The 15930-nt window shown below is 44.0% G+C and overlaps 3 protein-coding genes across 5 annotated transcripts in view; 2 read left to right on the top strand and 1 right to left on the bottom strand.

Annotated features, from left to right (window-relative positions):
• C6H11orf16 (chromosome 6 C11orf16 homolog) overlaps positions 1-2351 on the top strand; it is a 15743-nt gene extending 13392 nt beyond the window's left edge. For both annotated transcript variants that reach the window (XM_073347521.1, XM_073347520.1), the window contains exon 9: positions 296-2351. In XM_073347521.1, the coding sequence (XP_073203622.1) occupies positions 296-379 (84 nt within the window). In that variant the 3' untranslated portion in view covers positions 380-2351. The remainder of the gene's footprint in view (positions 1-295) is intronic.
• On the bottom strand, positions 979-15503 carry AKIP1 (A-kinase interacting protein 1). Its single transcript, XM_073347524.1, has 4 exons — positions 14867-15503; positions 11899-11976; positions 9286-9399; positions 979-1427 (listed from the first exon to the last, which is right to left on the bottom strand). The coding sequence occupies exons 1-4, from the start codon at positions 14981-14983 to the stop codon at positions 1284-1286; spliced, it is 453 nt and encodes a 150-aa protein (XP_073203625.1). The 5' UTR covers positions 14984-15503; the 3' UTR covers positions 979-1283.
• The window catches only part of DENND2B (DENN domain containing 2B), a 308156-nt gene continuing 307642 nt past the window's right edge, over positions 15417-15930 (top strand). The window contains exon 1 of one of the 2 annotated variants that reach the window (XM_073347509.1): positions 15417-15746. The gene's annotated coding sequence lies outside the window, so the exon portion shown is untranslated. The other variant, XM_073347508.1, reaches the window with a different exon arrangement.

Genomic DNA, 15930 nt, shown 5'->3' with positions numbered 1-15930 from the left:
TAGCCAGAATAGCTTTATGGATAACACCACCTTAACCGATTAAAATCAATTCCATTTAGATGGAAATTCACTGTCCTGTCCAGAGGATGTGTGTCTTTCCATATTAAGTTCCATTCTAGTCCACTGTGCTGGACTAGAAACCAACACTCTTGGGGAGAGAGGAACAACAAGTAATAGTACAGAAAACCTGAACAATTGGAAATTGAGAGTAAGGTTTTAATAAGCCTCCCGTTTGTTCTCATGGTTTCAAAAAGTCTGTGAGAGGGATTTCAGCATGATGGTTTCTCTCTTGTAGGAAGCCCGAAGGAGAAGAGTGAAGACCCAGTACAAGTTAATGGCAGAAAAGATCTTTCAAGATGAAAAACAGAAGGGAAAGTAACCAAACAGCACAGAACAAAGGAGATACAAACAACAAAAGTAAAAGTTTGCATATGGATACTAAAACACGACATCCATTTTATTCCCAGGTGCCCATTCAGCAAGCTACCTAAGCCCATGAGAAGTCCCATCGACTTCAGTGGGATTACTCATGTTCTTAAATTAGACACATGTTGAAATGCCTGGCTGAATCAGGGCCTTAAAGATAATGAACTTAAGTGGGAGTTAAGCATGCGTGTACATGTTTTGCTCAAGTGGGATTTGGCTTAAATGAAAGTGAAACCGAACAATACTGCCGAAACTTGCATTTATGTAGCAATAACTGGGATTTTTTTTTTAATTGCAACCGTGTGCACATTTTAGCTTGAATTACAGCTCCAGTTTCTTCATTCATACCAGTATGACCAGTTAACTACAGTATTCTACATGGCACACTGTAGCCAGATCCTCACCTGCTGTAAATGGGCATGAACTTCAATGGAGCTACATTGACTTATACCAGTTGAGGATTGGGCTTTTCATATTCAAGTAATTATAAATATAACTTGCATGACTTTAGTTCCTAATTTAAAAAAAAATAAAAAAAATTCATCTCAAAGATTAATTTTTAATCCTTTATTCCACTGATTGCTTGACTTAAAAATAACCCCAAACTCTGGGTGATACATGTCACATAATTTCAATTAAGGCATATTTATACAAACATTCATCATGTCCGTGTACACAATGGACTATAATAGCACTGAGTGCACAATAAGTAGACAAAGTGAGTAAAACAGAAGAAGCCCAGAGAAAGGAAGTTGTTAAAGTGCTAAAGAGAAACAGATCTGCATAGCTTGTTATATTAATTCATTAGGATAGCTTAGTATTGTTTTATTCCTATGATTGCTGAGAGAGAGTGATCATCATATACTGAAAGTTAAATCAATACTTTGTCCTGCATTAACATCCACCACATGTGTGTCTTTCACCATATCCTCTGAGGTCGCTGTGACAGAATAGGTGCCAGGGGAGACTTCAATGTAGAGATCTTTGGAAGTCTTTCTACCCTGAAAGGGGAAAAAAAAAATGGTAAGTAATACTGTTTGGTTGTCTTACCTAGACAGAAATGGAATTTTTTAGTTTATAGAGTTACAGTTCAACTAATATACTGACATACTAACATTTTTCAAAAATACATTGGTAGGACGGACGTTAATGGTAGCAAAATTTTTCTGTCCAATACAAAAATTAGCAAGCTGTGATTGTAAAAAATTGCCATATTCAAATCCTTTCATCTTTTTTTAAAGAATACTTAGGTAGAAATAATGTGCTAATTAGCTATCCTCTAACACTGGGAAAAATAGGTTGTCAAAACAAACATAACAAATATGGATAACACCACAAATTTAGTAGAAAAAGAATTGTTTGGGGTTATGATAAAGATTCCATATTTCTCATTTTCTGTGGCCCAGAAGCCAAACCAACTGGTTCCTAAAACTGCCTCTGCAAATTAGCCTTTGGGAAATGTAAAGTATTTCTCTCCTTCCCACTGACCATTAAGCCTACTGGGTCAGAATTATACTTCTCCACCAAGTCAGTGCAATGACTGACGCCCACAACCAAAATTAACTTTCCACAGTTGCAGCAGATAGTGTGTTCAGTAGTTAACATCTTTAAAGAGAATTCTGAAACATGTGACCACCTCCCACAATAGAATTTTCTAGGCCAGATCCTTGGCTTCGATATGGTCCCTTTGCACCACTCAGGCAGCACAGCTGGCTCAAAAGTTACACTTACCTGGCTTTGCTCCAGTACAGGAAAGATGCCAGAAGTACAAGGTGGGGCTGAAGAACGGCTGGACTGTTACTCCTGGTGTAAGTTAGAACGCCTAGAACAATTTAATCATCCACTCACAATTCCTCACAAATTTCACAGCCATCCAAAACTCCAGACATGGGTGACCTTCAATATTTTCAGTAGCACTCTGCTGCCAGCCTGGGGTTCCGTCCGCCGGCCCCCTGCCAGCTGAGGTCCCGTCTGCCGGCCCTGCTCAGCCTGCCGCTGGCCCGGGGCTCTGCTCCTGGCCTCAGCCTGGTGCTCTGCAGCTGCCCCTAGCTGTGACCTACTGGCCCCAGTCTGGGGAAATGAGGGGTACAGACAGGGGCAAGAGGGGGTGCAGCTCGGCCCCCCCCTTCAAAATTGTTCCAGTGCCACTGGGATATTTTTAAGTCCTGATTTGCTGCTTACACCATGCTATGTGGAACAGCGCACTGCGTTTGACATTGTGCGTTCAGTCTGTCGCGATTTTTTTCCCCCACTGTGAGTTGAGGGGTACATTTGACAAAATGTCAGGTCCTAAGAAAGCAAAGTTAGATGTCCGTTCATTTCAGCCTTTTTGGACAGACACATTTGGATTTATTCAAAAAAAGGACCATGCTGTTTGCGCTTTCTGTTGTGAAAGCGTTTGTTGCACATCAAGTGTTCGACATTTTGAAACGAAGCACGAGAAAACCTTTCTTGACTAAGCAGACAAGACTGAATTGATCAAAAAGGCAATAGCAGGATATGAGAAGCATAGCAGTGTTTTTAAAATGCTTAAGTGTAAGTAAAATATCAAGCTACAGAAGAAAGTTACAAGATTGCACAGTGCACTGCAAAAAAAACGGAAAGCCATTTACAGATGGGGAATATATAAAATTTTTTTCAGCAGTTTAGAGGCTTTGTTCACTGATTTGCCAAATAAAGATACGATCGTATCTTTAATAGAAAAACTGCCTGTCTCTGCCAGAACAGTTGAGAGACACAAGCGAAACGGCAGAAAACATTAACGAAAAGTAGACGACAGCATTAAAAGACACAGCAGTGTTTAGCGTTGCAGTTGATGAGAACGTGGATATAAACAACGTTCCATGTTTGGCAGGTTTCAGAGGAACAGCCGTGTTAGTCTGTATTCGCAAAAAGAAAAGGAGTACTTGTGGCACCTTAGAGACTAACCAATTTATTTGAGCATGAGCTTTCGTGAGCTACAGCTCACTTCATCAGATGTTTACCGTGGAAACTGCAGCAGACTTTATATACACACAGAAATCATGAAACAATACCTCCTCCCACCCCACTGTCCTGCTGGTAATAGCTTATCTAAAGTGATCAACAGGTGGGCCATTTCCAGCACAAATCCAGGTTTTCTCACCCTCCACCCCCCCACACAAATTCACTCTCCTGCTGGTGCTAGCCCATCCAAAGTGACAACTCTTTACATAATCAAGTCGGGCTATTTCCTGCATAGATCAAGGTTTTCTCACATCCCCCCCACCCCCATACACACACAAACTCACTCTCCTGCTGGTAATAGCTCATCTAAACTGACCATTCTCCAGGTTTAAATCCAAGTTAAACCAGAACATCTGGGGGGGGGGGTAGGAAAAAACAAGAGGAAACAGGCTACCTTGCATAATGACTTAGCCACTCCCAGTCTCTATTTAAGCCTAAATTAATAGTATCCAATTTGCAAATGAATTCCAATTCAGCAGTTTCTCGCTGGAGTCTGGATTTGAAGTTTTTTTGTTTTAAGATAGCGACCTTCATGTCTGTGATTGCGTGACCAGAGAGATTGAAGTGTTCTCTGACTGGTTTATGAATGTTATAATTCTTGACATCTGATTTGTGTCCATTTATTCTTTTACGTAGAGACTGTCCAGTTTGACCAATGTACATGGCAGAGGGGCATTGCTGGCACATGATGGCATAGATCACATTGGTGGATGTGCAGGTGAACGAGCCTCTGATAGTGTGGCTGATGTTATTAGGCCCTGTGATGGTGTCCCCTGAATAGATATGTGGGCACAATTGGCAACGGGCTTTGTTGCAAGGATAAGTTCCTGGGTTAGTGGTTCTGTTGTGTGGTATGTGGTTGTTGGTGAGTATTTGCTTCAGGTTGCGGGGCTGTCTGTAGGCAAGGACTGGCCTGTCTCCCAAGACTTGTGAGAGTGTTGGGTCATCCTTTAGGATAGGTTGTAGATCCTTAATAATGCGTTGGAGGGGTTTTAGTTGGGGGCTGAAGGTGACGGCTAGTGGCGTTCTGTTATTTTCTTTGTTAGGCCTGTCCTGTAGTAGGTAACTTCTGGGAACTCTTCTGGCTCTATCAATCTGTTTCTTTACTTCTGCAGGTGGGTATTGTAGTTGTAAGAAAGCTTGACAGAGATCTTGTAGGTGTTTGTCTCTGTCTGAGGGGTTGGAGCAAATGCGGTTGTATCGCAGAGCTTGGCTGTAGACGATGGATCGTGTGGTGTGGTCAGGGTGAAAGCTGGAGGCATGCAGGTAGGAATAGCGGTCAGTAGGTTTACGGTATAGGGTGGTGTTTATGTGGCCATTGTTTATTAGCACTGTAGTGTCCAGGAAGTGGATCTCTTGTGTGGACTGGACCAGGCTGAGGTTGGTGGTGGGATGGAAATTGTTGAAATCATGGTGGAATTCCTCAAGGGCTTCTTTTCCATGGGTCCAGATGATGAAGATGTCATCAATATAGCGCAAGTAGAGTAGGGGCTTTAGGGGACGAGAGCTGAGGAAGCGTTGTTCTAAATCAGCCATAAAAATGTTGGCATACTGTGGGGCCATGCGGGTACCCATAGCAGTGCCGCTGATCTGAAGGTATACATTGTCCCCAAATGTGAAATAGTTATGGGTAAGGACAAAGTCACAAAGTTCAGCCACCAGGTTAGCCGTGACATTATCGGGGATAGTGTTCTTGACGGCTTGTAGTCCATCTTTGTGTGGAATGTTGGTGTAGAGGGCTTCTACATCCATAGTAGCCAGGATGGTGTTATCAGGAAGATCACCGATGGATTGAAGTTTCCTCAGGAAGTCAGTGGTGTCTCGAAGGTAGCTGGGAGTGCTGGTAGCGTAGGGCCTGAGGAGGGAGTCTACATAGCCAGACAATCCTGCTGTCAGGGTGCCAATGCCTGAGATGATGGGGCGCCCAGGATTTCCAGGTTTATGGATCTTGGGTAGTAGATAGAATATCCCAGGTCGGGGTTCCAGGGGTGTGTCTGTGCGGATTTGATCTTGTGCTTTTTCAGGAAGTTTCTTGAGCAAATGCTGTAGTTGCTTTTGGTAACTCTCAGTGGGATCATAGGGTAATGGCTTGTAGAAACTCGTGTTGGAGAGCTGCCGAGCAGCCTCTTGTTCATATTCCGACCTATTCATGATGACAACAGCACCACCTTTGTCAGCCTTTTTGATTATGATGTCAGAGTTGTTTCTGAGGCTGTGGATGGCATTGCGTTCCGCATGGCTGAGGTTATGGGGCAAGTGATGCTGCTTTTCCACAATTTCAGCCCGTGCACGTCGGCGGAAGCACTCTATGTAGAAGTCCAGTCTGCTGTTTCGACCTTCAGGAGGAGTCCATCTAGAATCCCTCTTTCTGTAGTGTTGGCAGGGAGACCTCTGTGGATTAGTATGTTGTTCAGAGGTATTTTGGAAATATTCCTTGAGACGGAGACGTCGAAAATAGGATTCTAGGTCACCACAGAACTGTATCATGTTCGTGGGGGTGGAGGGGCAGAAGGAGAGGCCCCGAGATAGAACAGCTGCTTCTGCTGGGCTGAGAGTATAGTTGGATAGGTTAACAATATTGCTTCCTCAGCTCTCGTCCCCTAAAGCCCCTACTCTACTTGCGCTATATTGATGACATCTTCATCATCTGGACCCATGGAAAAGAAGCCCTTGAGGAATTCCACCATGATTTCAACAATTTCCATCCCACCACCAACCTCAGCCTGGTCCAGTCCACACAAGAGATCCACTTCCTGGACACTACAGTGCTAATAAACAATGGCCACATAAACACCACCCTATACCGTAAACCTACTGACCGCTATTCCTACCTGCATGCCTCCAGCTTTCACCCTGACCACACCACACGATCCATCGTCTACAGCCAAGCTCTGCGATACAACCGCATTTGCTCCAACCCCTCAGACAGAGACAAACACCTACAAGATCTCTGTCAAGCTTTCTTACAACTACAATACCCACCTGCAGAAGTAAAGAAACAGATTGATAGAGCCAGAAGAGTTCCCAGAAGTTACCTACTACAGGACAGGCCTAACAAAGAAAATAACAGAACGCCACTAGCCGTCACCTTCAGCCCCCAACTAAAACCCCTCCAACGCATTATTAAGGATCTACAACCTATCCTAAAGGATGACCCAACACTCTCACAAGTCTTGGGAGACAGGCCAGTCCTTGCCTACAGACAGCCCCGCAACCTGAAGCAAATACTCACCAACAACCACATACCACACAACAGAACCACTAACCCAGGAACTTATCCTTGCAACAAAGCCCGTTGCCAATTGTGCCCACATATCTATTCAGGGGACACCATCACAGGGCCTAATAACATCAGCCACACTATCAGAGGCTCGTTCACCTGCACATCCACCAATGTGATCTATGCCATCATGTGCCAGCAATGCCCCTCTGCCATGTACATTGGTCAAACTGGACAGTCTCTACGTAAAAGAATAAATGGACACAAATCAGATGTCAAGAATTATAACATTCATAAACCAGTCAGAGAACACTTCAATCTCTCTGGTCACGCAATCACAGACATGAAGGTCGCTATCTTAAAACAAAAAAACTTCAAATCCAGACTCCAGCGAGAAACTGCTGAATTGGAATTCATTTGCAAATTGGATACTATTAATTTAGGCTTAAATAGAGACTGGGAGTGGCTAAGTCATTATGCAAGGTAGCCTGTTTCCTCTTGTTTTTTCCTACCCCCCCCCCAGATGTTCTGGTTTAACTTGGATTTAAACCTGGAGAATGGTCAGTTTAGATGAGCTATTACCAGCAGGAGAGTGAGTTTGTGTGTGTATGGGGGTGGGGGGGATGTGAGAAAACCTTGATCTATGCAGGAAATAGCCCGACTTGATTATGTAAAGAGTTGTCACTTTGGATGGGCTAGCACCAGCAGGAGAGTGAATTTGTGTGGGGGGGTGGAGGGTGAGAAAACCTGGATTTGTGCTGGAAATGGCCCACCTGTTGATCACTTTAGATAAGCTATTACCAGCAGGACAGTGGGGTGGGAGGAGGTATTGTTTCATGATTTCTGTGTGTATATAAAGTCTGCTGCAGTTTCCACGGTAAACATCTGATGAAGTGAGCTGTAGCTCACGAAAGCTCATGCTCAAATAAATTGGTTAGTCTCTAAGGTGCCACAAGTACTCCTTTTCTTTTTGCCATGTTTGGCAGTTGTTGCAAGATATTGTGTCTCCAATGAAATCCAAGAGAAACTTTCTTGCCCAAAACCCCTGCATGGCACCACAAAGGGGGAAGATACAGTGGAAAGTTTAGTAAACCATTTTGAAGAACGAGGAATTGACATCAGAAAAATATTTTGTGTGACAACAGATGGTGCTCCTGCTAGGGTTGGAAAACAGAAGGGATTTGTAAAGTTACTTGAAGATCAAATTGGCCGCCTGACAGTCAAATTTCACTGTATCATCCATCAAGAAAACCTGTATGCTAAAATTTCTAATTCAGAGTTTAATAATGTGATTAATACAGTGGTGCGAATTGTGAATTTCCTTGTTGCTCGATCTGCTTTGACTCTGACAGTTTCAAGCACTGCTAGAAGAGATGGACCATGCTTATAACAATATTCCAATTCACAGCAACATTCGGAGGCTAAGTCATGGCAAAATTTTGGTGTGCTTTGTAAACGGTTTTGAAGCAATCAAGACCTTTTTGTCGGAAAAAGAACAAAACTACCCCGAACTGGATGATGACAAATGGCTGTGTAAGCTCATATTTCTAACTGACATCACCGCTCACCTAAACAAGCTCAACCCCTGTCTCCACGGTGCAGGGCAAATGTTTCTAGTTCTTTATGAACCCTGGAAGGCATTTGTAGTAAAACTAGCAGTTTTTTCTCAGGATACTTGAACTTCGACTTTCTGCTACTTCCAACACGTAAAAGAGCTATCGACGTGTTGCACCGTCAGTGTCACAGATTGCAATGTACATGCAAGAACTGGAATCAGAGTTTTCTGACAGATTTCAAGATTTTCAACGATTTGGCCCAATGCTTTCTTTTCTAATGAAACCTGAAAAGTTCAACGAAAGCGACTTGGATTTGTCTGTATTTCAGTGGATGAGTGTTGAAGATTTCGAAATGCAGCTCATTCAGTTAAAAAGCTCAGAAATGTGGACATCAAAGTTTGGAGATCTGCACTTGAAGCTACCAAGAGAGAGCATGGGGCCTCTATTCTGACCTGTTGGACGTCCCTGCCAGTGAAATTTAACTGTTTGAAGAAAATTGCGTTTGCAATGCTTTCAGCATTTGGATCCACATACCTGTGTGAACAGGTATCTTCACACATGAAATCTGTCCTCTGTCCCTCTCGGGGCCAGTTAACAACTGATCACTCAGAAGCCTGTGTCCAGCTTAAAGTATCCAAATGTAGGCCAGACATTGGAAAACTCAGCAAGGAAAAGCAAGGGCAAGGATCACACTAAACTGATAAGATCTGCATTTTTTCATTTAATTTTAAATGAAGCTTCTTAAACATTGTAAAAACCTTATTTACTTTACATACAACAATAGTTTAGTTATATAATATAGAGACCTTCTAAAAAAGTTAAAATGTATTACTGGCACACGAAACCTTGAATTACAGTGAATAAATGAAGACTTGGCACACCACTTCTGAAAGGTTGCCAACCTCTGCTCAGATTCTTATATTGGCACCATTGGCACTCATTACTATAGTATCTGAACACTTGAACTGAAACTCAGATTAGTGTGACAAAAGGGCCTGGAGAAGAAGCAGACACAGGGAGATCCCGTGAACATTATGCAGACATCTCCATGTCTTGGATGAGGAAAAGAATTAAATTAAACATGAGCAGTACACTTACCCCTTGTTCCAATGTCTGTAACAAGTTTTCTGCTGCATGTCTGCTGTGATATCTGCAGATGTGTTTAATTTCATTCTCTTGGCATCTACTTGCTGGCACGTAGCTATAATATTTCTGGAAGACAGTTAAAGCAAAGAGGTTTACATAGCCAAACCTCACAACCACACCTAAGAAATCCCTTCTTTCACAGTTAAAAACTAAAGAATGGAAACCCACCACTGTTGACCTTTTGAATTAAATCAGCTGATCTGTTCCCATGTTAGAAACAGGACTATACCCTGAAGCATCAAGTGACTTGAAACCAACCCCTTCAAAGTACTTGAGAATGACTCTACTGCCATCTGCTGTTCCCACTCAAACGAAACACATGAAATATGCATGTGTAGATTTGTTCTTTTGGGTTCCTAGCTGCAAAAGTAGAAAGTTCCATTTTACTTATTTCCTCCATCTGATCAGACATGTGGCCAGTAGACATTTTTGTTTCCAATTCCACTCCCTTGCTTTACTCCTTGAGGTTACAAATGGAAGCAGTTTATATTTGGCAATTGGTTAGTTTAATTTTTTTGTTTATATTGTATGGGTGCCCAAAATTCCATAAAAATAGAAGAACAGCTACACTGACATAATGGATAATGTATTACATATCACTGCATCACAAAAGTCAGCAAAACTTTTGACATGTGGTAAAATTTTCCAAAAGTGCTTAAATGATTTAGCTCCCTAAGACCCATTTTCAGAAGTGAGTTAGTAACTTAGGAACCCAAGTTCCACTGATTTTCAATTACACTTACCCATAAATTCTAGGGTCAGATTTTCAATGTGTGTAAGAGAATCCCCCCTCCCAAAATTATGATCTTGGAGAGTATATTAGACAGCATGGTCTAGTGGACTGAGCATGAAGGGTGGAAGCCAATGACGCAAATTCCCATCCCAGCTCTGCTACTGATTCCATTGAGATGTGGCAAGACTTAGGTTCTTGCCCAGCTTCCTCTTTTGTAATACAGAGAACTTCCTGTCCTGATTGATGGTTGACTAGTGTTTACACAAATGCTTAGAAATTATAAAAGGTGCTGTGATACATGAAGGGGGCAGGGGGTGGGGGTGGGGAGTAACTCCCTTTAATGGACATCCAGACAGCCAGTTAGCTGTAAAATCCCTCTTGGTCTGTTCTCTGCTTGCTTTACCTGTAAAGGGTTAACAAGCCCACAGGTTTAAAAAAAAAAAAAAAAGGGAGTGGGCACCTGACCAAAAAAGCCAACGGGAAGGTAGAACAATTTAAAATTGGGAAAAACTTTCCCTTTGTCTGTTTTCTTGGCTGCAGGGACACAATGTTACAAGCAGAAATGCTGTGTGAGGTTTGAACCAGGTATGAAAAAGTATCTTCCATACCTAGAAGAAATAATTTTAATAGGGAACATTTAGTTAGATGCTATCAGGTTTATTTCTTATTTTGGCTTGTGGATCTCCTGTGTGCTAACCCCAGTTGCTTTTGTTTGCTTGTAACCTTTAAGCTGAACCCCCAAGAAAGCTATTTGGGTGCTTAAATTTTTGGAATTGTTTAAGATCTAGTAAAAAGCCTAAGTTACAGATGTATTTTTTTCCTTTTTGTTTTTAACAACATTTACCTTTTTTAAGACCAGGATTGGATTTTTGGTGTCCTAGAGGTTTGTGCATGTTGTTTGATTAGCTGGTAACCACAGCTAATTTCCTTTATTTTCTCTCAGCTCTTCCCTGGAGAGGTAGGGAGAGAGAGGTGTGTGTGCGCGCGTGCGCTTGCTTGAGGGTATCCCACAGGGAGGAATTCCCAAGTGCTCCTTCCTGGGTTCAAAGGGGTTTTTTTTGCATCTGGTTGGTGGCAGCGTTTACCAACCCAAGGTCAGAGAGAAACTGTAACCTTGGGAGAGTAATACAAGCCTGGAGTGGCAAGTATTAATTTTTAGAATCCTTGCAAGCCCCCACTTTCTGCACTTGGAGTGACAGAGTGGGAATTCAGCCTTGACAGGTGCTGTCCAAAACAAAACTACTTTAGTGGTGTGAATGTCTGTGTACCATTGGAAGCAATTGTGTGTATAGATGCATGGGCAGTTTACAAGGGTAAATAGTGTTTAGCAAGTTTTATCTAGTACAGATAAGATTTATGCAATGGATAGCTCCTCCATTTGAAGTTTCTCTTTCTGTCCATCACCATCCCATAATCAAACTTTTCTTCCAGCTGAGAGGAAGAAATGGGCAGCCGCCTTAGGCTGTGACTCCATTATAATTCCACTGATGCTAGTAACCATGGGAATGTAAGTACAGGCTAGGTGGTGGTGTATATACCAGCATATTATCTAACCCAACACAGAGCAGGTTTAAAAGACAGTGGTAAAAATGCTAATCATCAGTCTAAATTTGCTCTCACACAGGTAGCATGGTAAGGGTGGGAGATGTCCCAAGATTTCTTGTTTTAGACAGGGCCCTAGAAGCCACTACCAAAGCTCTTATTGGTCAACTTGTGAGGTTGCTCTGAATCTTTAATTCATTCCTAGTTTTCCCTAACAGCAACGGAACTGAGCCACTAACAGGCACAACATTAGAATATTTCCCCCCCATCCCTCCTCGCATAAAATTTACCTCACACTCCTTTGTGGTTCGACTCATGAACTCCACTATTGAAGCAAATGCTGCATTGAGACGTTCAGAATCTTCTTCCTGTGATTAAACACACGTGTATAAGTCATTATGTCATGTTATTTGTTTCAAAGCAAAAACCTGCCGAGGTGCCTCTGCAGCTTATGCCTTGTTCGTTTAATTCATAAAGCCAGTCCCATTGGACATTACTGCAGCGATGCTAGTAGCTTACATAACAAAATGCTGATGAGTTCTGACAGTTTTCTCCATGGTGAAACTGAACCATCTGTAGCCTAATACTGTGTGTTACGTAGGCAATTAAAAACTATGCCACGCTGGCTTTACTCTATCCTTGGTAACATACATCAGAGGCAACAACGACCTTTACTGTAGGATTACATCCAGTCAACCCACTGCTACACTATGTGAAACAATTACCTGACCTCAGTCTCTCTCAAAGAGATACAGCACCGAGTTAGATACTAATTTATGTGTTAAGCAGCCTTGAAGATTTCATGTTGGCTTTGACTGTTTACCAAATGGAAAGGTAACCAAGCTTGACATTGTACTAAGGGATATTCAAGTGTCCTCATGTGTTATAGCTAATTAAAATGTAAACACTGTACATGTCTAAGTCCTGCACATTCATATGATAGGCCCTTATGGGACATGGGATACAATCATTAAGGATATGTCTATATTTAAAACACTGCAGCTGTAGTGCTTCAGCATAGACACTCACTACAACAATGGGAGAGGTTCTCCCTTCCCCCCCAAGAGACGGGAGCTAGGTCAATGGAAAGACAGGTTGATGGAAGAATTCCGTCTACTCACGGGACTAGGTCGGCATTGCTATGTCTCTCAGGGTAAGGACTTTTCACATCCCTGAGAGACGCAGCTATACCAATGTAAGTTCTCAGTACAGACCAGCCTTAGATATAACATTTCTCTGACACTGAGGTTCACATGAATTAGTTTATATTCACTGGTATTTTCAATCCTTCTTTACCTTACAGCTTTCTCAGAATAAATCTATTACATTCAATTTGCCTCCATTTTAAAGGGTCTACAATATTTGAACAATTGCAGTTAACATGTCACCTTCAAAGCTAAAGGTTAGCACTGTCTTGACTTGGGGCAATACTCAGTCAGCAAGTCGAGCGGCGATGCTTTTGCAATCCTCTGTCTTATATTTATTTCGCAATTTACACACCAGCCTGATTCAAGTCCACATGGCAGAAAATCTAGGGGAGTCAACTCAGTGACCATGTTGAATGAGTTTCAGCAGAGCATGATCACTCCCTGCGTGAGCAATAAAGAACGTACCACCTTGTTCCAATTTAAGTGTCTGCAGATAGACACAGACAATTTATTTAAATTATTCAGGGAAGGGCCCAGTCTCCTTACCTGTAAGGTGTTATACAATTCTCTATCACTATAAATTAAACACGACCTAAAAAGTACCAAGCACCAGTAAATGTTTAGTTTGAGAACACTGTTTAAAGTATTTTTCATATTTAAAAAATGAAAGCCACAGTTAATAAGCTGAAGTATAAATTACTGTAATATCTTGGCACCAATTCATCCATCACTAAAATGCAGATACCTGCAGGGCTAGATGTGACAGCTGTTTAACAGCACACAATTTCAGGCAGGAACTAAACAAAGTCTTTCAAAATTGAAATTTCAGGGGGATTTTTTGGGAGCTAACACCACTGTGCAAGACTGGGATTTGGCTACTTAAAGCATTATTGTGCTGCAGGCAAGTTAGCCTGCATTACTCTGGAGGGAGTTTATGGTGATGGAGATAAACATGATTTGTGCGTGCTGAGCAAATCATCTAAATACCCAAAAGAACACAGGGTGAGATTTTAAAGAGACTTGTGCTTTCAAGTCACTTAGGTGCTTTTGAAAATCCTATCTTTAGTCAACCTGCACTGACTCCTTACAATATTTATTCTTAAAAGCTATGGGGTATGGGACCCTCTATATAATTCAAATGGTGCTCTTACTTAAAGCTCAGTGTTTTTTACCAGAATACACCACTTAACAGTGGACCTTTTTCCCATCAACAAAGGCTCAACTGCTCACTTTATTTTTCAAATCATCTTGCAAATTACTTAATATGGCCAGGTGTGTTACATTGTCATATACAACAACTGCATATTTTAGATCCCCAAAATGCTTTGAAGATAAAAAGGCAATTGTATGTGCCAAGTGTTTATACATATATTAAATTTAGCTATTATTAATACAGAAAGACTGCAGAACTATATTAAGCAAAAATGCTATTCAACAGATGTGCAAACATAAAGGACTAGTGGTAGGGTCTACTTATCATGGCATATGTGGAACTCAGGGCCAGCTCTATGTTTTGCACGAGCTATCTGCCAAGACATATAGGGCTCTCTCAGCTTCCCCTGACCCCTAACTTAATCCCCCATCTCCACTCTTGCCTAAGCAGCGAGAATGGACTGAAATTCTCTGGCAGAGTGGCAGAAACAAGAGGGATGGGCACTAGAGAAAGCATACAAGGATAAGTTGGTTGTGGAAGGTTGCCACCTTTAAAAAGTATTTTTAGCCGGCCAAAATAAGGCCAGGTTTCCACTGTGGCATTGTTACAGCCCTGTCGTCCACAAGCAGTGTCATCAATGCATTGTTACAGACCTGACACGACAGAGTCAGAGAAGAGAATCTGAGGTTCTTCTAGCCACATAAAGTCTGGATTTGTTTGGTTCAGCAAGCAGGCCTTCGTGGGGGAGGGCAGCATCCCCCAAATCCATAACCGCCCTGTGTAAATCAGAAGAGGCCGCCACCCTCCACACTAACGTGGCTACACACGCCTAAGACTAGCACCGGACTAACGACTCCTGGACTCTTCCCGGAGCACGAGGGAGAGCCGCCCTGACTGGTCCTAGGGCTTCCTTAGTAAAAGCCAGGCGGGGAGGAATCGCCGTTTCCAGACACTGACCACAGGCTCCGGCCAGCTCACTTTCCGCCGCTTAGCCCGTTCCAGGACCTCCCGAGCCAGCCCCGCCGTGCGCTGAGCCACGCCACAGGCCCGCCTCGCTGGCCGGCCGCTCGCCATTCCTCGGGCCCTGGGCCGGAGAGACCCAGGCAGGCTCCTCAGAACAGCCCCCCGGCGGGGAGGCGGCGGCGGCGGCGCCCGGGGCCGGGAAGTAGCTCCCCTGAGCCGGTCTGTGCTGTAGGCTCCGCGGGGCAGGGGGGCCTTGCCAGGCAGCCCCTCAACCAACAACCCCAGGGGCGGGCAGGGCCTCGGGCCGCCCGGCGGCGGCGGCGGCACTCAGCGCGTCTCGGAGCACCGCGGGGGCGGGGCGGGCAGGGAGCAGCGCCTCTCCCCCCGCGCTTATCAAGGCCCGGGGCGGGGGCTGGGAGCGACTGCAGCCCGAGGCGCCGCGGCCGCCGCTGCTGCTGCTGCTGCCGCCGCTGCTTCCCTCGCCCCGCGCGGGCCGGGGCCTGCGCGTGGAACACGGACAGTGCATCACAATGCGCGTGCGCTGAATGGCCGCCGCCGCGCGCCGCCTGCCCGGGGCTGCTTCTCCCTCCTTCCCCCCCCGCCGCGGGAGGAGCTCAGCCCCGGGCCGGTTCCCAGGGCAGGGGCGGCGCTCCCGGTTCTGTAGCAGGGGCTCCGCCTCGGGGAAAGCGCTCCGCGGGCCCCGCAGCGGGGTTTGCCCGACCCCGTGCGGCTCCCAGGGGCGATGCACCCTCCGCTGCAGCTGCTCTCCCTTAGGGCTGAACTTCAGCTTGTTAGCCCAGAAAGAAACCCTCTTGTCAGATTCACGATATGGATGTCCCCAAGGCAACCCCGAGCAGATTATAATCCCTGCTAGGTAAAGTTCCTTGAAATTGCGTTAATCCTCTTTGTCAAGTGCAGGGCTCCTCCTCCTATAACTCAGTGGTTCTCAACGAGGGGTACATGTCCCTTAGGGGACCCAATGATCTTACAAGGGGTACATCAACTCATCTAGAAATTTGCCTCATTTTACACCGGGCTACATAAAAAGCACTAGTGAA

The sequence above is a fragment of the Lepidochelys kempii genome, chromosome 6 (genome assembly GCF_965140265.1).
Source record: "Lepidochelys kempii isolate rLepKem1 chromosome 6, rLepKem1.hap2, whole genome shotgun sequence".
NCBI lineage: Eukaryota > Metazoa > Chordata > Testudines > Cheloniidae > Lepidochelys > Lepidochelys kempii.
Note: the sequence above shows the minus strand (reverse complement) of the source record. Positions and strands in the feature narration are given on the sequence as shown.